The sequence below is a fragment of the Dreissena polymorpha genome, chromosome 7, assembly GCF_020536995.1.
Source record: "Dreissena polymorpha isolate Duluth1 chromosome 7, UMN_Dpol_1.0, whole genome shotgun sequence".
Classification (NCBI taxonomy): Eukaryota; Metazoa; Mollusca; class Bivalvia; order Myida; family Dreissenidae; genus Dreissena; species Dreissena polymorpha.
In genome coordinates, this window is record NC_068361.1 from 8703178 (window position 1) to 8726998 (window position 23821).

The 23821-nt window shown below is 35.9% G+C and overlaps 2 protein-coding genes across 5 annotated transcripts in view; one reads left to right on the forward strand and one right to left on the reverse strand.

The window, feature by feature from the left end:
- Positions 1-6873, forward strand: part of LOC127838645 (glycosaminoglycan xylosylkinase-like) — a 47768-nt gene extending 40895 nt beyond the window's left edge. For both annotated transcript variants that reach the window (XM_052366500.1, XM_052366501.1), the window contains exons 6-9: positions 2050-2183; positions 3688-3867; positions 4525-4584; positions 5711-6873. In XM_052366500.1, the coding sequence (XP_052222460.1) occupies positions 2050-2183; positions 3688-3867; positions 4525-4584; positions 5711-5924 (588 nt within the window). In that variant the 3' untranslated portion in view covers positions 5925-6873. The remainder of the gene's footprint in view (positions 1-2049; positions 2184-3687; positions 3868-4524; positions 4585-5710) is intronic.
- Positions 6874-8306: 1433 nt separating this feature from the next.
- Positions 8307-23549, reverse strand: LOC127838639 (uncharacterized). 3 transcript variants are annotated; one of them, XR_008029894.1, is made up of 11 exons: positions 23308-23453; positions 22732-22900; positions 19125-20775; positions 18393-18514; positions 17101-17193; positions 16431-16575; positions 15215-15297; positions 14093-14179; positions 11457-11678; positions 9841-10269; positions 8307-9678 (listed from the first exon to the last, which is right to left on the reverse strand). XR_008029894.1 is itself a non-coding variant. In XM_052366494.1 (10 exons), exons 2-10 carry the CDS (start codon positions 22888-22890, stop codon positions 10225-10227), a joined length of 2607 nt encoding a protein of 868 aa, XP_052222454.1. In that variant the 5' UTR covers positions 22891-22900; positions 23422-23549; the 3' UTR covers positions 8307-10224. The 3 variants fall into 3 exon arrangements, 2 of the variants coding, with proteins under 2 accessions (XP_052222454.1, XP_052222453.1); XM_052366494.1 differs by having other exon boundaries at positions 8307-10269; positions 23422-23549; XM_052366493.1 differs by having other exon boundaries at positions 8307-10269.
- Positions 23550-23821: the final 272 nt, after the last annotated feature.

Genomic DNA, 23821 nt, shown 5'->3' on the forward strand with positions numbered 1-23821 from the left:
TTCTCACTGATTACAGGATAAGTCTATATGTCAATGCCATCTGTCATGTAATGATTTCAGACTGATTACAGGATGAGTCTATATGTCAATGCCATCTGTCATGTAATGATTTCTCACTGATTACAGGATAAGTCTATATGTCAATGCCATCTGTCATGTTATGATTTCACACTGATTACAGGATAAGTCTATATGTCAATGCCATCTGTCATGTAAAGATTTCTCACTGATTACAGGATGAGTCAATATGTCAATGCCATCTGTCATGTAATGATTTCTCACTGATTACAGGATAAGTCTATATGTCAATGCCATCTGTCATGTTATGATTTCTCACTGATTACAGGATGAGTCTGCAGATCAGTGCCATATGTCATGTAATGATTTCTCACTGATTACAGGATAAGTCTATATGTCAATGCCATCTGTCATGTAATGATTTCTCACTGATTACAGGATAAGTCTATATGTCAATGCCATCTGTCATGTAATGATTTCTCACTGATTACAGGATAAGTCTATATGTCAATGCCATCTGTCATGTAATGATTTCAGACTGATTACAGGATGAGTCTATATGTCAATGCCATCTGTCATGTAATGATTTCTCACTGATTACAGGATAAGTCTATATGTCAATGCCATCTGTCATGTTATGATTTCTCACTGATTACAGGATAAGTCTATATGTCAATGCCATCTGTCATGTAAAGATTTCTCACTGATTACAGGATGAGTCTATATGTCAATGCCATCTGTCATGTAATGATTTCTCACTGATTACAGGATAAGTCTATATGTCAATGCCATCTGTCATGTTATGATTTCTCACTGATTACAGGATGAGTCTGCAGATCAGTGCCATATGTCATGTAATGATTTCTCACTGATTACAGGATAAGTCTATATGTCAATGCCATCTGTCATGTAATGATTTCTCACTGATTACAGGATAAGTCTATATGTCAATGCCATCTGTCATGTAATGATTTCTCACTGATTACAGGATAAGTCTATATGTCAATGCCATCTGTCATGTAATGATTTCTCACTGATTACAGGATGAGTCTGCAGATCAGTGCCATATGTCATGTAATGATTTCTCACTGATTACAGGATAAGTCTATATGTCAATGCCATCTGTCATGTAATGATTTTTCACTGATTACAGGATAAGTCTATATGTCAATGCCATCTGTCATGTAATGATTTCTCACTGATTACAGGATGAGTCGACAGATCAATGCCATCTGTCATGTAATGATTTCTCACTGATTACAGGATAAGTCTATATGTCAATGCCATCTGTCATGTAATGATTTCTCACTGATTACAGGATAAGTCTATATGTCAATGCCATCTGTCATGTAATGATTTCTCACTGATTACAGGATGAGTCTACAGGTCAATGCGATCTGTCATGTAATGATTTCTCACTGATTACAGGATAAGTCTATATGTCAATGCCATCTGTCATGTAATGATTTCTCACTGATTACAGGATGAGTCTACAGGTCAATGCCATCTGTCATGTAATGATTTCTCACTGATTACAGGATAAGTCTATATGTCAATACCATCTGTCATGTAATGATTTCTCACTGATTACAGGATGAGTCTATATGTCAATGCCATCTGTCATGTCATGATTTCTCACTGATTACAGGATAAGTATATGTCAATGCCATCTGTCATGTAATGATTTCTCACTGATTACAGGATAAGTCTATATGTCAATGCAGTCTGTCATGTCATGATTTCTCACTGATTACAGGATAAGTCTATATGTCAATGCCATCTGTCATGTAATGATTTCTCACTGATTACAGAATGAGTCTACAGGTCAATGCCATCTGTCATGTAATGATTTCTCAGTGATTACATGATAAGTCTATATGTCAATGCCATCTGTCATGTCATGATTTCTCACTGATTACAGGATAAGTCTATATGTCGATGCCATCTGTCATGTAATGATTTCGCACTGATTACAGGATAAGTCTATATGTCAATGCCATCTGTCATGTCATGATTTCTCACTGATTACAGGATGAGTCTACAGGTGTATGCGGGGAGGGACCCCATCTGGAGGGCAGTGTGACCTTGTGGCTGCCCAGTCACGCTTCACTGACCACGCATAAACACCCTTGGGCCCGCACATACAAGACAGGGGTCGCTGCAAAGTATGCATTTTCATGACTTAGATACACACTTTTACATGTTTGTAGTCACATAGAAAATCAAGTTATATTTCTAACAGCCTTCATTTCCAAGCCTAAGGTTGTTATGAGCTGCAAACAGCATAAAACTAGAACAGCCTGTGAGTAACTCGCAGTCTGTTCAGTTTTTATGCTTATTGCATAAGCCGTTTTCACTATTTTTCCAAAGGGGGAAGGGTTAACACTGAAAACCTACAAAAAAACGCATTCACTAATGACTATTGGCAAATTGAAAACTGAATCCGAACTTTTCAGCGACAATTCAAATATGTTCACAATACAACAAAGTCTTAAGTTCTGATAAGGTTAAGCTTTTATACTCTTTTTCTCTTCATTTTTAATGCAGTTGTTTTGTTAGCTTTGGTGTTTTTTGTGTGTTTTAGTCAGTATGATTTGGAGTCATGGATTTAGTTGTTCATTCATAAAAGAGAAATATTAACCATCAATGCTAATTGTATTAATATGGAATGCTCACTCTTTAATCGGCTCGTATAACCTGCAGGTCCGTAGGTCAAAGCAATTAAAGTCTTAAGATAACAGTCAATAAATAAATGCTTTGAGACTTTTTCCACTTTTTAGATAAATAAAAGGCTTTAATGAGGGAATTTCTTTTTGATGGTCGAGTGTGAAACTATGGTACCTGCGTAAAATTTCTGTTTCATATACATACAGTAGTTTGACACTCAACCCTTGCTGTTTATTTGACCTCAGTGCCTAGGGGCTCATGCCCAAACACCAAACCTTGGAAACAGTTGTGACACTGGTGTAATAGTGTTGGCAACTGGAAGGTCCTTGGTTTGATATGTTTATGAAGAGCGTTCTCAACTTCTCAAGAGACCATGAAATACTGGTTCTTCGCGAGAAGGGGACTCAAGGCTGTTTCTTTTAGCCTAATGCTTTTAATGCAATCAAGCTAAAATAAATAGGTTTTAACCACCACTGCTTGTACGGAATCACACATTTGAGTTGCTCTCTGATAAATTGGTGCACGTGCTTAATCAGGGGTGTCAAATGCCCAAAATCTAAAATCCTGAAAATAAGCCTTACATGTGGGGGGGGGGGGGGGGGGGGGGGGGGATGCAGTGCCAAAATAGGGTAAATAATTTAATAATTTAAATATGATAAATATGCAAACAATTTGGCAAATTAAAATAATTTAAGTTTAAAATGACATTTTGTGACAAAAATCTTTAAATACCAGAACAAAAATCCTCTTATTTATATCAGTTATAAAAACAGTTTTTGAGGGCCTAAATCCTGATTTCAGGAATAATCCTGAACATTGACACCCCTGTTAATGTGAAGTCGGCTCAGGCTAAAAGGGTCGACAATACATGATTTTTGCAAACAAGAGCCTTACTCTAAACGAAGAATTCCTTAAAAGCCGAAAGTGGCATCCTAAATAAGCCTGTGCAGACTGCATTAAGCCCCATTTTCCCAGAACCAGACTCATTTACAAACATTTCAGTTGGGAAGATGACCCAAACTACTGCAAGAAAGTCATACTTCAGCATGGCGACTACTGGTCGGGCCCACGTCTGCTGGATATCGTCGACACAGCCATATTTGACTACCTCATCGGCAATGCTGATCGCCACAGATATGAAACATATGGGGACACCATGATCATGTTAGATAATGCTAAAAGGTAAATCAATAGGATTTTGTAAAAAAAAATACAACACTTGCCATGTAGACGTAGTTCTGTTTGCCGTCCTAGTGGAAGAATGCTTGATGTAAAGTAATGATAATATTCGAGTCTTAAGTAAACATGGTCAGATGTTTCTATAGCTGGTTCAATTTCAACACTTGTCATACACCAGTACCTTGAGTGTAGATAGGTCATAAATATATTGATACGCCCATTATCCCAATTAAAGTTTTCAGTTACTGGCATAAATATGCACTCTTAGAAGTTCAGCAGCGTAAGCCAGGTAATCAAGGAAGAGTATGTAGGTTAACTAACTGTTTTGATCTGACTGAAATATTAATTAAAACTGCAAACAATTTACTATTACCCCTTTCCCACTCAAAAGCAAAGTGAAAATGGCCGTCTGCAAACAGCATGAAACCAGAACAGCTTGCGAGTAACTTGCAGTCAGTTGAGGTTTAATGCTGTTTGCTGCTTATCAGTATCTGAGGGTTCGAAATGTAGCCTTTAAAACTTGAATTTAGTAAGAATTTAGTAAGAAAGGTTTTCAATTAAATGTAACTTTCTAAGGGACTACAGATGAGTAAAAATAGGTATTTAAGTGGTAACGGGTTAAGTAACCAACAAACTCGAAAAATTCATCTTTTATTGCAGTTTTGGTAATCCATCCCATGACGAGAAGTCAATACTTGCACCTTTGTACCAGTGCTGCAGGTATCATCTATGTATAATATAGCCTCTCTCTGCGAAAATGGTGCTTAATGTATGTGCATAAAGTGCAGTCCACTTCATGTTATTGTTTTGCAAATTCAACGTAGCAGAAAAAGGCTATTAATTCTAAAAACATGTAGACGATGATTGTATCTCACAAGAAGCTTTCAGTACTACCAATAAAGTATTAACTTTTACAACAACACATTTTTCACTATAAAGTTGAGATATGCAAGACATTCCTTTCATCACCAGTTATCCGAATATTTTCAAGTTTTTTGCACTTTCAAATGCCTGACAAAGTGTTGTGGGTGTCTTAGTCATTAGTTTGTGACATAGATCTAGTAATGAGATAAATTATTTCATTACATGTTTAGATTACCTGAGCAGGAAATGCTCAATGTTCGCAATTGTGATCAACCTATGTCCACCTTTCTGCGGTGTGCCTCTTCAACTTTAAGATCATTACCACTCTAGAGGCTTGATTGTTTATCCAATCTTGATGAAACTGGGTCAGAATGTTCATCTTGGCTATGTCTGATCCAAGTTTGAATCTGGGTCACATGCATCATAAAACTAGGTCATGAGGTAAAATCTTTTTTTTTAAAACTTGTTACCACTCTTTAGGCCACATGTGACAATATGAAGGTCATATTTGAATCTGGGTCAAATACTATTTAACAATTTAAAGTATTTGACAATTGGTGTACACTATGGACATCTTGTTTCTTACCAAATGAATTTTTTTTAACTTTCTGTATTATGTTTTTATGCCCCCAGTAGGGTGGCATATAGCATTTGAACTGTCTGTCCGTCCGAAAACTTTAACATTGGCCATAACTTTGCAATATTGAAGGTAGCAACTTGATATTTGGCATGCATGTGTATCTCATGGAGCTGCACATTTTGAGTGGTGAATGGTCAAGGTCATCCTTCAAGGTCGAAAGTAAAAAAATACAATCCAAGGGAAGTAAAAAGCTTTAAAAGGGAGATAATTTCTAAACCTGCCAAATAATATATTGAATTTTTTTTCAAAGCGGTGCAATAGGGGGCATTGTGTTTCTGTTTCTGAACAAACACATCTCTTGTTTTTTAATATTCCATTTCAAAGTGCAGTGGTTTGTTTCAGGATACGAGAAACTACATGGTTGATTCTGCTACTGTACAAAGATGGAGCCCTGAGTCAGGTACTGCGTACAGTGTTAATGGGAGACCCTATATCTCCCATTTTATCAGACTCACATTTAGAGGCACTGGATAGAAGACTTCGGGATATTTTACATCAAATTGAGCAGTGTGTGATACAGCATGGAGTCCAATATGTGTTCATTGCAAATAGGTGATGATTAACCAGCATGTGATACAAGTTATTTCAGTCAGTATTGACTCTAAAGTACGACGTTTCAGAAGCGCAATGGATTTGGTGTACTGCAGTTGATATGATGTCCACCTAGCAAACAAGAAGTCACACAATAGATCCCCACTCATGGAATATTTTAAGGATCTTTTGTTAAAGACACAAAGTATTGGTTCTAACCAGGATATAGGCTCAAGAGTTCCTCACTAAGCCTTAGGCTTTTCTTTAGAATTTAAAGAAATAGGTTTAAAATAACAAGACATGTGACTACAGCTGAACATCTGAGCCTTGTTCTGGTAAATCTGGACTCAATGCATGTGAGAACAGTATGTGTCTTGCTCTGTGAAAGCTGGTCATAATGCAAGTGCGTAAAGTGTCGTCCCAGATTAGCATGTGCAGTCCGCACAGGTTAATCAGGGACGACACTTTTCGTCTAAACGTGATTTTCGGTAAGGAGGGACTTCCTTGAAACTAAAAATACCATAAAAGCGAAGTGTCGTCCCTGATAAGCCTGTCCGGACTGCACAGGCTAATCTGGGACGACACTTTACGCACATGAATTTAGGCCAGTTTTCTCAGAACAAGTCTTGTATAATCCAAGATTAGCCTCTCTCTCTCTCTCTATTTATTTACATGAATTAATTTATTTATTGAAGCTAAAAAAAACACTTTACAAAAGGTAGAAAAACACTCAAGACACTACTTAGTTTGTTTTCCAATGCTTGTTTTCCAATGCCTAAGTTTGATTGGCGATGATGAATTTGAAGTCAAAATAAGACCTTTAACTTAAAATGGACACAATTTTGATTATTTTCTTAAACAAAACTCTGCATTTCATGTTGTTGGTGTATTTTCGTTCAGTGTTTATTTATTATGTCTATTCTTTTCATATTATAAGCACATTACATAATTTTTTAATAAAAACTGAAAGTGCTCTTTATTTTGGAAAATTCATGATATACTTGTGTATTTTGGAACACTTCTGGCAGACGGGCTATCAGGTGGCATGCTGGAAGATCATTTCTGCTCTACATTTTAAGGACTTTACAGTGAATCATGATAACACTTAGTGATAATGTCTGTTTGTATGTTATGACATCAAATTTAGATCACAAGCTTGATTGCATGAAACACTTGAAATAAAGCCCTTGCATCATCAAAAATTTATATATTAACCATCATGGCATGTCTTATCTCTACCGGTATCTGATCTCAAATAGATAGTTTTATCATGAAACTTGATAATTGTGTTTGTGGCATCTAACCTTGCCCAGGTTTGATAACTAGCTAGACCGCAAGCTGTAGCCATTCTAAATTAATGGCAAAACATTACTTTCAAGGCTTTCTGTGAGAATTTGCGACAATACAAATAAATGGGCAAAGCTCTGTGAAAAAGGGGTTAAATATATGTGCGTTAAGTGTCGTCCAAGATTAGCCTGGGCAGACACTTTCCGTTTTAATGATAAAATTTTCTTTTACAGAGAGTCTCACATAGAAAAAATCCAGTTTAGGCAGCAAGTGTCGTCTCTGATTAGCCTGTGCAGACTGCACAAGATCATCTGGGACGACACTTTACGCACATGAATTAAACTCCCTTTTTTTACAGAGCATGGCCCAAATAATTCTACAGAATGTGTGTATTTTTTAAAGCCTGTTTCAGCATGTTGCCTAAAATTAATACTGCCTTCATTGGGCAATGTATCCCAGGCCTTTAACCCGTTACCCCTTATATACGTATTTTGACCAGACGCATTTGCAGTCCTTTAGAAAGTTACATTTAATTAGATACCTTTCTTACTAAATAAAAGTGTTGAAGGCTTCATTTCCAACCCTTAGATACTGATAAGCAGCAAACAGCATAAAACCCGCACAGACTGCTAGTTACCCGCAGGCTGTTCTAGTTTTGTGCTGGTTGCAAAAGCCATTTTCACCTTGCTTCTTATGGGGGAAAGGGTTAAATTGGAGTTTTGTGACAAGTTGACACTCTTGTTAATCTATTTGTAAACTGTAATCATGTTTGCATGAATTTATATTGTTATTTTCTGTTATCTTTTCAATGTACATTACCTTCTAGTGTTTTCAGTTAATGTGTTGGTCAACGTCAAAATTGCTTGATCAAGCTCGAAACATTCCAAAAACTAAACAAATTAAACAAAATTAAACAAATACTAGTTTTGATGGTCTGTTGTTTTTATGTTTGCCGAACGGGTTATTCTGATATATTATTGTTTTGTAATCAAACATTTTTTTAACCTTTCACTACTTACCTGCTGTTAAATAAAAACTAAACTGTTGTTAATATTAAAACTTAATATCATTAAGTAAGTATTGCATGGTTGTTATTGGAACAGTTAAAAAACAACAAGAATTTTCATAAAATCTTAAAATCCTGTATTAACAAAGGATTAAAATTATGTTATATACATGTAAAATCGCATATAGGGTGATACATGTACAAAATATTGTGAAACCAAGGATGTTAATGTCTACTGATGTGTCAATATTTTCAGCTGGATGTAATATGTTAAAACATTGAATATACTTAAGAATTTTCAGACGCTTAATGTTAACTTTAAGTTTCACATTTGCTTAATTCAGTTTATTCTTTATTTTATTTATAGCTCCACAAAAGGGTGACATCTTATGATCATGATGTCCTATGCAACATTACAAATTGCCACATGCTAGGTATATGGTTATTTAGGTTACAATAAAATACATTATTTTTCGTAAAACCTTCCATGCAAATATTTAATTTTGAAGATACATGTATTCATTATTCATAATAAATGTATTTGTTTATAACTTACAATCAATCAATCAATCATGGATTTACACTTGTTATAAGTTGTAATTTAATGGACTTGTTGCCATCCATTCGTAATGACATTGATAATATCACTATGTTAGAGTATGTAACAAAAATAGTCAATAAAGACTACCAAACAAATGAACTTTCAAACTAAAAAAATACAGAGAAATTAAAGCAAAGACTGGTTATATTTGTTCACAACAGTAAAGTGAAACGTCATATGTATTGTGGAAAAATCAGTTATCCATTATGGCTATCGGGTACTTACTACGAGTTATGAAAATAGATATAAAATACACAAAACGTGAAAGTTCAACTCAAAATTTCAACTAAAAGTTCAACCAGCTGGATAGAAATCTTATTATACAATGCTGTCCTTCATTTATGGCAAGGAACAAACTGCCAAACAGTGAGTCACATAACAAATACACTAGACAAGGCACACACATAAAAACAAACGCAAAAACATTATACAGACAATTTTTTATATAGAGAACTTGAACATGTTTATGAGTAAATAATAATAAAAATTTGCAAATATTACTTCACAACAAATTCGCAAAGACAATGATTTCATCACAAACAACATGGATTTTATATTTGCAATAACATTCAAACAATAACAACAAGGGACAAAATTGTCACAAAACCAGGTTTTCATTGTGAAAAAAAAATCTGATAAAGGGAGAAAATTCAAACTGAACTTTTGAAATGACCAAAAAAAATTAACCACCTTTGTAAGTTTTTTTTTTTTTTTAATCTATTTTTAGTCGTGGCGACCTTGACATTGGAGATATTGACGTGATTCTTTCGTGGGACACACCGTCCCTTGATGGTGATGGTGAACAAATGTGCCAAATGATTTTAAAATCTCACAATGAATGACATAGTTATGGCCAGGACAAGCTCATTTATGGCCATTTTTGACCTTTGAACTCAAAGTGTGACCTTGACCTTGGAGATATCGACGTAATTATTTCGCGCGACACACCGTCCAATGATGGTGAACAAATGTGCCAAATGATTTTAAAATCTGACGATGAACGACATAGTTATGGCTCGGACAAGCTCATTTATGGCCATTTTTGACCTTTGAACTCAAAGTGTGACCTTGACCTTTGAGATATCGACGTAATTATTTCGCGCGACACACCGTCCAATGATGGTGAACAAATGTGCCAAATGATTTTAAAATCTGACAATGAACGACATAGTTATGGCCCGGACAAGCTTATTCCGCCAGCCCGCCAGCCAGCCAGCCAGCCAGCCCGCCAGCCAGCCCGCCCGCATTCGCCAATCTAATAACCAGTTTTTTCCTTCGGAAAACCTGGTTAAAAACTCAGCACAGCTAAATAAGTGTCTTTTAACATGATTTTATACGCATGAAAATAAATTTATCTTTGATATTTCCTTCTTTGTTACATGTTCTTCTTTAAAGAACAGTCAGCAGCTTTGTTTCTGTCTCTATTTCTGTCTATTGTTTTGCAGACTGTCTACAAATGGGGCAAATGGCATTCCTCTGTAAAAGAAATAAAAGTTGTGCATGTTTCTTAACTTATATAACACACACGGAACAAAAAACAGTTCACAGTGCTTTTTAAATGTTTTTTCTGCAAATCATCACAAGAAAAAATTTCACATGTAGCACCCATCTCCCTAGCTCAAAGGTAAAGGTTACAGAGAGGTCACATTTAAAATTTAGCCAGCAATCAGACATAACTAAACCATATATTGATGGATTTTATTACTTGGCACAAATGTCAAGAAGCATAAGTTGACAAGTCATGTGCAAAAACTCCTTAACTTTGAGGTCAAGGTGAAACTAGAGGTCAAAGGTCAAATATGACCATAACATATTGTCATTTAAAGGGGCCTTTTCACAGATTTTGGCATGTATTGATGTTTGTCATTAAATGCTTTATATTGATAAATGTTAAAATTGGGTCTAAAAATCTCCAGTACAAAAACAAAAATTCAATTAAAGAATTTAAAACAAGTAACCCTCATCATGGCTCGAACCACTGACCCCTGGAGCCATGGAACAAAAGTCTATCGCTTTATCCACTAGACCATCTGCTCTGATACAATTTATTACATATATTTTACTTTATATATGCATTCCTCTTCTTATAATATAACATAATGACAACAACAGAATTCTCCAAATGATTAAATCGTTTCGCGTTGCAACGCTTTATAATTTACAGGTTTATAAACCGTCAAAAGATGCACATAATGGATATTTTAGAGCATGGTAAATGTTCAGTATTACTGTATCCTGACAAATGTCATAACTTCAAAGAACATTTGCAAGTCTGAAACAAATTTTTTCAATTTTGTCAATTTAACAAAGCGTGAAAAGGCCCCTTTAACAAGTATGCATTATCAATCTGGACGTAAATATTTTGACTAATGAAAACTCAGTATCACCCCTGAAAATTTGAGAAACTGGGTAATTTGACTCGCAGTTTTCACAATGTATTTTAATACCTGGGCAAGATATTATGCCTTTATTACGTTCATGCAGTTTTTGCGTTCCTAACTACACTGCAACTCCATTTTATCGCTGTCTGTTATATTGCGGTGTCCAGAATATTGCAACTCGGCTGTTATTTCCATTTATTTCACCCACTTAAATTTTCTATGTAATATTATAACAGTTTTGAAGTTTTAAAAAAATCCATTGAAAATACCACAAAAACCTACCCTCAACCACTCATCTATACACTCTGCGTGGTAAGTATGACAACAAGGCAGAGTTTTCAGCCTCTCCCCTGACTGGTATTCCTCCATACACACAAGGCAGTCCGTCTTCACATCGGCACTAGCAGACGGCTGGAACACGTGAGATGGAAGTTGGGTTATCTCTGACGGGTCCATTCCGACCCGACGGACTTCGCCAAGATTTTCTGCTAGCTCCCACAAAGCCTGCAATTGAAACAAAGTTTTTTTCACACTTTTGGAAATGAAACCAGGGCCGTTTGGCTTGGGAAAAATCACGTCATTTTGATGAAAATTGAGAAATTGGGGTTGTGTCTTTTTGCTGACAAATTCTTTAAAATTGTCGAGCAATTTGTTAACTATGATTTTTAACTTCAGTTCAACTTATAGAGCTGAATAGAGAAATAAACTAAATGTTGCAATCCATTTCAATTTTTCTTTATTTGTTTTTGTAAACCTTCAATTGGGAATTTATAGGTAGTCATTATAGAAAAACATATACTTTTTGAGATTGGGCATAAAACCAGATTTTGACACCAAATTTCACACAAAAAATTCAATCTGGAAATGGATTTTGATGCTTTAAATATTCCCCAGTTAAGATGAAAAAATGTAAATAAGTATTTTTGTTTGTTGGTATATTTTGCCATTTTCCAATGTTTCAGTCATATCAGGGCAACTACTTTTTATGTTACTTTTTATGATGAAATTAAGGAATATTTACTTTTTTTGTGAAAGATTCATAGGCCTATCTTTGTGAAGATTCTTTAAATAGTTTTAACTTATGATGAGAATAAATCAAGTTTAAAATTGCATTATTATTTCATAGGGATATGTTTCAGGGTCAATATTTAAAACAACAACTTAACTAGCAATTAAAATCAGTGAAAATAAAAAATTTGCATCAAAATAATGAAGTTATCATTACTGTATCAACCATTGCAAGGCCTACATTTCCAAGCAATCTTAAAATATTACTAAAGAATATTTTAACATTTTTTTTTAAACACTAGGAAAAATCCCATAAAACATACTTAATATAAACTTGATATAAATACTTTCTTTTCTTCAAACATCTTTTACATCTCATATTCAGGAAATTAAATACAAATATAGTTAATTTTTTACTTCCATTCTTAAAATTTTAATAACATCCTTTTAATACACCAACTCAAAGATATCTTCAGACAAATGTGCTTTTGTGTTGTAAAATCTTTCTAATTCTGCTTGCTTCATGTAATTTTATGAAGAACTTGTAACAAAACAGAATCATTCTTTCTGTTTTTGCCATGACATAATTGGCGTATTATTGCAGATACGACTTTTTTACATTCAACTATAATTGGCTTATTATTTCGGTTATTATTATTCCACGCAAATGGCAGTGATAAGCTTTGCATTGTCTTTCCTGAAATGAACTTTGTACAGCTAGGGAATCTACACTACATGTACGTGGTTTCTAACTTTGTGGAACTCTAAGAAAACTCAGTTTAATGCATGTGAAAAAAGTTCTACCGATTAGACTGCAGTCCACAAAAGCTAATCAGGGACTAAACTTTCCGCCTAGACTAAATTTTCACTGAGAAGGGACTTCTTTTTATTTGTAAATCATTAAAGCGGAAAGTATTGTCCCTGATAAGCAGGGGTGTCAATTTTCCAGATTATTCCGGAAATCCGGATTTGAGACGTCCAGGGTTGATTTTGAGGTGAATGTAAATCTGATGAGTTTGTTTAAGGGGGGTGGGGGTAGGGACAAAATTCTTTTAGTGCGGGATCATTTCAGAATGAATATTGTTATAGCATCGTCGGCATTCCGGACATTTGCGCTTGGTACCGATTTTATTTATTTCTGATTGGTAAGCGGCTGGCACTGACATGAGCAGTAACTGACAAAGTAAAGCACTGCAATATCATATTTTAAAACAATATGTTAATCAAATTATATATTGACTGCGAATTTGCTAGGTTACTGGTTTACATTTTCTGCAGTCAAACGATATGCATATTTTATTTCATTTGCAAATGATGTATCGGGACATGTTTTCGGACAGTCGTTTTCGGATACGGTATGGTTTGTCGATTTTAATTTAATTTTGAAGTTCTTAATATCATTTGTTTAGAATACAAATATACATGCGGTGTTACGGATGGTTTGGTTTATAATATTTCGCATTGTACTCACCAGAAATTGCACCTAGAAAGACTATAAAAAAAGAACAATAAGCTAGGGCTCGGGGGGGGGGGGGGGGGGGGCCCTCTCTTCCCTTTATCCTACGGCCTCAGACTCTCGGCTTAATTTTCCGGATTTCAAATTTGGGACAATTGACACCCCTGATAAGTCTGTGCAGATTTTGCGGGCAAATACGGGACAACTGTCCCTGATAAGTCTGTGCAGACTTTGCAGGCAAATATGGGACAACTGTCCCTGATAAGTCTGTGCAGATTTTGCGGGCAAATATGGGACAACTGTCCCTGATAAGTCTGTGCAGACTTTGCGGGCAAATATGGGACAACAAATGCATTAAACCCTGTTTTCCAAATACAAGACTCAAATTTATCCTTTCATTTCTAGTAAGAGCTGAACTTTATTAAGATTCTGAAATAACAATGAAAGTACTTGCCTCATAATCATTCAAATCCATGTGTCCGGGAATGGTCATGTGTGGATTTCGATGCATCAACAGTCGTGCCAGTAAACGTGGGTCTTGCTGCGGGGAAAAAATATGAGCATATTAATCTTCACTGGACCACTCAGATTGAGATATGAATTACAGGGTCCCTTTTGAATGTTAAGTTTTCCCACGTTCACAATAGTTGGAATATAGAATTTACATGTTTAATAAAGAAATTGGATCAAAACTGTATATATATGCATATTATACTAATTTTACCATAACATTTAAATAACTTGTATTAACAAGAGATGTGTTTGTCAGAAACACAATGCCCCCTATTGCGCCGCTTTGAAGCCATAAATTTGACCTTTGACCTTGAATGATGACCTTGACCTTTAGTCACTCAAAATGTGCAGCTCCATGAGATACACATGCATGCCAAATATCAAGTTGCTATCTTCAATATTCAAAAAGTTATAACCAAACTTTAACAAAGTTAAAGTTTTAGGAACGAAAAATACAATGATATTTGACCTTGAAGGATGACCTTGACCTTGACTTTTCACCACTCAAAATGTGCAGCTTCATGAGATACACATGCATGCCAAATACGAAGGTAGCTATCTTCAATATTAAAAAAGTTATAAAAGTTTAACCAAGGTTAAAGTTTTGTGACACACACATACAATGACTGACTGACTGACACAATGACAGACAAACAGGCCAAAAACAATATACCCACTATTTTTCGATCCAGGGGCATAAAAATGTTTTAACGTTATATTCTAAAGAAAGTTTGTTTCACTTTTAGCAATATTTTTATAAATATTTGCCTGGGCAGATGTTTTTTTATGATATCATAATACTAATTTCATATTTGAGCAGCGCTCTGGACTTGAAATTAGGCTTAATACGTATGTGCGTAAAGTGTTGTTCCTTTAAACAAAAGATTCAATAAAAGCGGAAAGTGTCGTCCCTGATTAGCCTGTATGGACTGCACAGGCTTTTCAGGGATAACAATTTACTCAAATGAATACGGCCAGTTTTCCCAGACATCTGCTCATATTTGTAACTCAAACAACTTCTGTTGTGGTTATTACCATTCATGTACAAGAAAGCATCACTTACGTTGATACTGACCAGCCTGTCGTCGCCATCATCATCATCACCAGCATACGGTAAATAGTAGTCACTTGGTGGGATATCATAACCTGAGAATCAGTTTGAATAAGACAAATACGTACTTGTAATTGGGTTGGTTTTAATTTTACTAGTAATTACTTTTAAGTTAAAATGCAAACCTATTGTTTGGATCTTTCTGATAATTTATAACTGAACTCTAAAGCATAATAACTAGAAATGTTTCACAGACATTGATGCCCCTAAAAGGTGTGTTTGTAAACAGATAAATCCAGTATATTATATTCTGCTGCAGACAAAATGCAATGGATCAAAACAGGTCACAGTCAAAATTACTTTCATATAAAAAATAATCTACAAATTAAGCGGTCGATGTTCAAGCAAAGTCCGCCCTGCAATTAGAGATTGAACACCCACAATTTTGGGTATATATATACTATAGCAGCACATTTGTTTCTTGATGATAGTCTGCATATTGATGTCATTCAACTGTGAAAGTTTCGGCAAGATATACCCAGTAGTTAAAAGAAGTTGAAAACACAACCATTTGGGACTTCATATTCCATCGTAGAAAAAACAGGCCAATGACCATAATTCTGCCAAAGCTTGTTCCAGTCAAACTCCTGTCTGTACAATCATATACACATTAAGGTCAGTCAACCATGAAAGTTCAAGCGAGATTCACCAAGAAGTTAAAGAAGAGCTAAAAATACACAACAAGAAGCTAAAAATACACATCATATTCTAAAGAGGAAACAAGACACCAACATTTCTTTCTTTACTATCAAAAGCATGTTTATGTTATTCAACTGAGAAAGTTCGAGTGAGTTCCTCTAAGTATTTAAGGGGGAGACAAATATAAGGCAATTAAACATTTTATCTTTAAAAATCAAACGTTTGAAAAAGTGCCATAATTCTGCCAATACTAATTGCAGCCAAAATTCCTTTCTTTATACACTTTATGGTCATTCAACTGTGAAAATTTGACAAGATAAAGTCAGTAATTAAAGCGGAGTTGAAAACAAAAGCTTCTAGTGGCTATATATCTTTTTTGTGAAACAAGTTTTAGCAAGATTACACCAGTAATTAAAGACTAATTTAAAACACAAGCTTCCAGATGTATGTACAAACTGACGGATGGGCAAATGCAATTCTTAATGCCTCCCACTCTGTCAGGGCATAATAATCTGCATTGGTGACCTACCATATTGCTGGTATTCAACATCATGTACGGAGTCCAACATTCCATATGGATCTCCATCAGACCAGTGGTTTCGGAAGGTGAACAATGGACGACCTCTACTAGTTGTGTATGCATCTGCTACGTTTTGGTTGTTCCGATGCCCAAACTGAAATATGTTTTTAAATGATGTTTGCTAAGGTTCGATGCATAGAGCTGGATAGGGATATAAACTTAATGTTGCTAATATACATGTATATGGAAAATAATTGGGTGGGAGGTGATCTTCAATAAGGAATTGTGGGCAGTCATTTAGGAAAAATATTTTCTTTTGGGACCGAATTTCTGCACCAAAAAACCACTGATGTATCAGCTACTGCTGTCAGTTGTGAGGAATGTTGAAATGTTCACTACACCTGTTAGGTTGTTTTGCTAACAGATGTGAAACTTCCAAATATTGTTTATACTCGGGAGTATAAAAACAAGAGGGCATTAGAAAGTTAAGAAACTCTGATCTCAACATGTGGTGTTCGCCAAACGGGAACCATTTTCAAACTTGGCCGGAATATCAATATATGGAAAGATGAAGAGCACAAAAGGAGGGTTCTAAACCCTACTGTTTTGTGTTAAACATGACTGTATTTTTTTAAAGATATTTTTCTATATAATTGATTAATGTGACATTATTTCTTACCCCTCTCACATGGAGTGGCCTGTCTGTATGACGCATGAGATAGCTGCCAGGGATATCATCGCCATGACGAATGGCCGTCGAGTCTTCCTCGTCCTGTTAAACACAGTTGAAAATTTGTTAAATTTGTTAGATTTCTTAAAATATTACCTAGGTTAACCCTTTCCCACTCAGAAGCAAAGTGAAAATGGCGCTATGGAAGCAGCATAAAGAAGAACAGCCTGCGAGTAACATGCAGTCCGAGCAGGTTGTACATGTAGGCTGTTTGCTGCTCATCAGTATCTTAGGGTTGCAAATGAAGACTTAAAAACTTGAAACTAGTAAGAAAAGCCTTAAATTTAATTTGATTTTCTGAGGGACTAAAAACACGTCAAAGTGCGCATCGAAGTGGTAAAGGGTTAAACATCAATAAACATGTGTTAAATATCCATGAAGATGGGACTTTGTAATACTCAAACTGTTGAATAGAGGTGAAGCTTAAATAGGAAATGTAAATCACCTTAATTTGCAAACAGTCTATTTTTTTAATTCTGTGTTTCCATTTATTTCAATTGACATGAATTTCGTGGCTTAATAAAAGGAGGCATATTTGTTACAACTTAAATTCCTGGATTTTTTATGTTTGTCAAAAAAAATACATTATATGTGCTTTCTCATATTCTAAAACTCTCATCAGGGTCTGCGCTGTTTGCTTAAAGGAATTTCTGTAAGAAATATTCTAAATATAGAAATAAGTATACTAGACATCCCTAATTTTGGAAATAAATTGATCCAATTTATAAGGATGGGAGAGTCATCTAGGCATAAATGGGTTAAGAACATTGATTGATTTCTGCAAATAGTTATGCAAATTTAAAGGGTGCAATAAGAATTATAAGACCACTATTATTCACTGTCTGGAATATTTTATGTTACATAAGCTTGTATAAGCTATCTTTATATTTGCATGCTGGGAAATTTGTCGTCTGCAAAAATGACGTCTGTTGAATTTCTTAAATTAGCATTTTCTTTGATTTTTTTCAAAGAATAATATTAGAATAGCAAACAGTTTGGATCCTGATGAGACGCCACGTTCTGTGGCGTCTCATCTGGATCCAAATTGTTTGCAAAAGCCTTCACAATTCGGTTCCCGCACTGAAAGGGTTAAAAATGTGTTGTTTTTTCATATAGGGATTTTTGGAACTATTTCTCTTCGGGACAACTTCAGTAATTTCCCAGAGTATTTAAAATATGTGTTGTTTAACAGACCTGTAGATATGGTTGAAAAAACAACAGTAATGAGACTAATATCAAACCTGAAGTCTCTGCGCCAGTTCAGCATCCATGGCCTCCTGGGTGCGTCTGGCCAGGTCCTCATCGTGTTCCCTTATCAGGGACACCACCGTCTGGTGGTCGCTTACTTCCGGCTCGAGAGAGACTGAAAATGGGGACATTAGTGTAAAACAGTATCAATTAAAATACCCCTATTATGAGCTGCGTTTTGGAAAACTCTCTTTAATGCATGAGCATAAAGTGGTGGTCATTTGACTATTTTTGTTTTTAATCTATTGAAATTGCTGATTATGACATTGAATGATTATAAAAAGATATAATTCACACAACATACGAAACCTTACACCATTGAAAAACTTTAAGACCAAAAATAATTGCCAAACACATGACGATAAAAGTTGTATTATGGGAAAAATGGGCTTAATGCGTGTGCATTAAGTGACGGCCGAGATAAGCCTGTGGAGTCGACACAAGATAATCATGAATGACACTTCCCTCTTTTATTTTTCGTGTAAAGGAAGTCTATTCTAACTAAAAATCTGATTTTGGCAGTAAATGTCCCTGATTAGCCTGTGCAATTTTTATTCTGTTATCCATTCTTTAATCAAAACACAAACAAACTGAACTGTATCAAAGTTCATTAATTTATGATATTAAATGTTTATGAAAATATCTATTCTCCCAAGATACAAACTTTACAGCATTGGAAACTATGAGACAGACAGTAATTTGCCAAAGGTGATGATGATACTTACATACGACCTGGCTTTCATGAGCAATTCGTATTGGCTCACGTACACTCGTGGGGTACTGCTCCTGTGGGTTACTTGGCAAGGTCATTGGTATGGTGATGTCTGGGCTGGTAACAAAAGCGGTATCAGCTTGACTGGGTTGTTGGGACAGTAAACGTTCATAAGTTATGTGCAAATTTCTAGACGAATCTTGCGGATTTGACAGTCTACTTTCAGTATTATTGTGCTCCTCGCATGTGTCATATACGGATGAAACATTCTGGTTACTGCTTAAAACTGGCGTTTGAAAGCGAAGCAAATTTTCTGCTGATCTAATATTAGATAATGGTTGTGACCTTGTAAAGCCTCGAGGCGTGAAATCTTGTTCATGGTCTGAATTCACTTCTTCAGAACTTTGTCCAGCTGGGAGTGCTTCTTCATACAACTGTCTTTGCAGCTCCTGTGCAAACATGGAATCATCTGTTGTGATGGATTGATTTCTTACCCTGTATGTTCCATCCCCAAAGAGGGCATTGGAAGGTAGCGAGTTGCTAACGTATTCATAACCATTTGGTGTTGTAGAAAATCTTGAATTTGACACAAAAGCTGATGAACGTTCGGGCGAATTTTCTAAAAATCCCTGACCAAGTTGATTTTCTGTCAAGTGTAACGAGCTGTCAGAACTACTCCTGGAGTGAGGCTGGTAGGGCACAACTATGCTAGGTTTACGAGTGTGGTTTCCGAGCCCATTACTTTTTGGCATCTCAAATTGAACAACAGTATTACCATTGCTGGATGGTTCAGCATCCATTTCAAGACTCGAACATGATAGCCCAAGAAATTCATCGTGATCCACGTCTTGAGGATAATTTCCACTTGGAGAATTACAATTTTGTGACAATATATATTTGTTTGGAGACGATCTATATGCGTCGGATGGTTCTGCTCCACTCACCCTAACAGGATCAGAACACCCTCGTTCTACTAAATTATTGGGCTTAGGTGTTATGCCTGTGTTATCGATCTTCTTTACTCTTTTACCATTGGCCACAGTGATACTGCGCTTTCCAGGCGATGATTTGCTATTTGAGGAACCGTATCTGTTCTTAGCATTTTTATTTTTTGCACCATATGTTTTCTTAAGATTTGTATCATTCGCAATGTATGGATTCTTAACACTTGTATCGTTCGCAACATATGCATTCTTAACATTTGTATTGTTTTGCGGTGAAATTAGAGCAGGGGTAGGAATACTTGAATCGCTCAGACTTCCTGAGCTATTCCTAGACTCAGGACTGAATTCATTACGTGACATTAAAATTTGTCCCCCTGACCTCCCTCTACCACCTTTGGTAATATTGTCTCCCTCGACATCTCGGCTCATTGCATCATATTGTGGACGGTCATATCGCTTCACTTGAAGTTTTGGTACAAAGGAGCTTTGTGGAGACCCTTCATTTTCTACCTTAGCCGTCTCCAGCCGTAACCTTAATTCACCATTCTTGTTTTTGTTTTCTTTGTTTTTCACCTCTTTTCTTCTTGCGCCAAGGTTTTCATGACTTATTCTAACTTCAGGTTTCTTTATTATGGTATCTTGATGTGGGATTCCTTGCCTTTCCATTGGAATGTGTATTGATTTCGAGGATGAACCCACAGCGCCAATATTGTCAGGATCCTATAAAAACAAGGGCTGTTTGTAAAACATGCATGCCCCCCATATGGGCTGTCCGTTGTAGTGGCAGACATTGTGTGAATACGTTTTTTGTCACTGTGACCTTGACCTTTGACCTAGTGACCTGAAAATCAATATGGGTCATCTGCAAGTCATGATCAATGTACCTATGAAGTGTCATGATCCTAGGCAAAAGCGTTCTTGAGTTATCATCTGGAAACAATTTTACTGCCTCGGGTCACCGTGACCTTGACCTTTGACCTAGTGACCTGAAAATCAATATGGGTCATCTACGAGTCATGATCAATGTACCTATAAAGTTTCATGATCCTAGGCGTAAGCGTTCTTGAGTTATCATCCGGAAACCATTTAACTATTTCGGGTCACCGTGACCTTGACCTTTGACCTAGTGACCTGAAAATCAATAGGGGTCATCTGCGAGTCATGATCAATCTACCCATGAAGTTTTATGATCCTAGGCATATGTGTTCTTGAGTTATCATCCGGAAACCATTTTACTATTTCGGATTACCGTGACCTTGACCTTTGACCTCGTGACCTCAAAATCAATAGGGGTCATCTGCAAGTCATGATCTATCTACCTATGAAGTTTCATGATCCTAGGCATATGCGTTCTTGAGTTATCATTCGAAAACCATTTTACTATTTCGGGTCACCGTGACCTTGACCTTGTGACCTGAAAATCAATAGGGGTCATCTGCGAGTCATGATCAATCTACCCATGAAGTTTCATGATCCTAGGCGTATGCATTCTTGAGTTATCATCCGGAAACCATTTTACTATTTCGGGTTACCGCGACCTTGACCTTTGACCTAGTGACCTCAAAATCAATAGGGGTCATCTGCGAGTCATGATCAATCTACCCATGAAGTTTCATGATCCTAGGCGTATGTGTTCTTGAGTTATCATTCAAAAACCATTTTACTATTTCGGGTCACCGTGACCTTGACCTTTGACCTAGTGACCTCAAAATCAATAGGGGTCATCTGTGAGTCATGATCAATGTACCTATGAAGTTTCATGATCCTAGGCCCAAGCGTTCTTGAGTTATTTATTGTCTGACAACCACCTGGTGGACGGACCGACCAACATGAGCAAAGCAATATACCCCCTCTTCTTCGAAGGGGGGCATAATAATATCAAAAGTGGTCTTGCTTTGGCAAAATAGGGCTTAATGAATGTGAGTAAAGTGTTGTTCTAGATTAGCTGTGCAGCTCTCACCGACTCATAAGGGACAACACTCTCTGCTTAAATGAAATATTCCATTTAATGGAAGTCTATTCTCAATGAAACTCCACTTATGATGGGAAATGTTGTGACATTATTCCTAGACTGCTATTGTTTACTGTAACATTTATATCAAAAGGCTTATTTTATGGTGCGCTGGTCAATTAGTTTTTTCTTACATGAAATCCTATGTACCGGTGAGGAATCAAAATGGGTGCCTAATAATGTTATTTGTAAATCAAGCCCTTTGCACGACATACAATGATATGTCCTGGTAGCATTTACACAAAATTGTGCGTCCGACTCTAAAATACATTTTAAAGTATAATTGCCTGTTATTTTATACCCAGTGAATAAGATTCAAGGTCCATCGACAATACTTTGCTTCACTGACCATGTTCTTGACCTATGCCTTACTGGGATTCAGGGAAGCCTTACAGTGATAGAATCTACATGTAACATGCAACTATCTTTGAAACTTACATTGCCTGGCTAAAATGTTCAAAACTCAGAACTAAAAACTGTATAACCTATAATATGTCATGAGTATCATAAACTTACTTTTAACAAAATAAAACATTTTAATTTAATTTTAATACATGTAATCAAGTAACAGTACAATATTGCTAATATGAAAACTTTCAATGCATCATAAATGTGCTTTATTATTTACGTTGAAGCTTTAGGCTCCATACACTGCAAGAACTCACCCTGTCATGAAAAGCTCCATTCTGAGATTGCGGCATATTGTTGTGTACGAACGGAGACCTGTCTAAACCTGTATTTGAAATTGTCAGCTCTGTTTGGTCATTGTGCAATCCTTCGCCGAACAATGCATTGTCATCAATGCTGTTTAGACTGTCACACATTGGAAACGAACTGAAATTAATTAAAGACATTAAAACATAAGTTGACAACAACAAATGTTATAGCAAGTACAACATGTTCAAAAATGTCATTCCTAACAAGAAATAGCAAATACCTTTAAATTTCTTTTTGTGAACCATATTTCTCAGAAAATGGCTTATTGGTTTCAGTCATGCTTACACAAAGGGAAAATACCAGTGAAGGAGTGGCATTGTTAGTTCGATTTAATTAAGTCTTTGGATCAACGGGCTACTCCGAAATAATTATAGGAAATAGACCATTCTTAACATAACTGTTCTCGAAACCCTTATGGAAAATCCATAATTTCTGTCTTATGTGTTAGTATCAATAGTTAAAGCAACGCTAATTAAAATCGAAAATACTTGCTTAGGTAAGAAACAATGAACTTGGAGTCTGACCTATCTTGGCACATATTCAAGATTTTAAATCCATCTTTGGTAACACACTATTAAATAAAAATGATTGTAAAGGCATATAATAATGAGTTATCGGGCTTATTTCATCAGTCTTACTTCCTTGTCCGAGATTTTCTTCCAGTATTTCCCCCGATCAACGAAACAGGAAGAAAACAACGTAAACATAGAATATATCGTGACTAACCGGAAAACTCCGTTCTATTTCCGAATATATGTTATGATTGCAATCGTGATACATCGGCTATCTCAGATTCCTCCGTAAAAGTGGTTATGATTGGTCGTCGTTCACTACGGAGATTGCCGCTGACTAACGATTGATTGTAGGTTACCTACCACTTGTACTTGCGAAAACAGTTCGGCGAAATATTCATCCGTCAGTATTTGACTTCCGTTTCTCGTGCTTGCCACGAATCTAACCCTAGGTTATTTATTCTCTTTTCCTTGCACTTTCTGTTGTTTTCAAAGGTCAGCTTTCAGCAGAATGGAAAAGATTTTT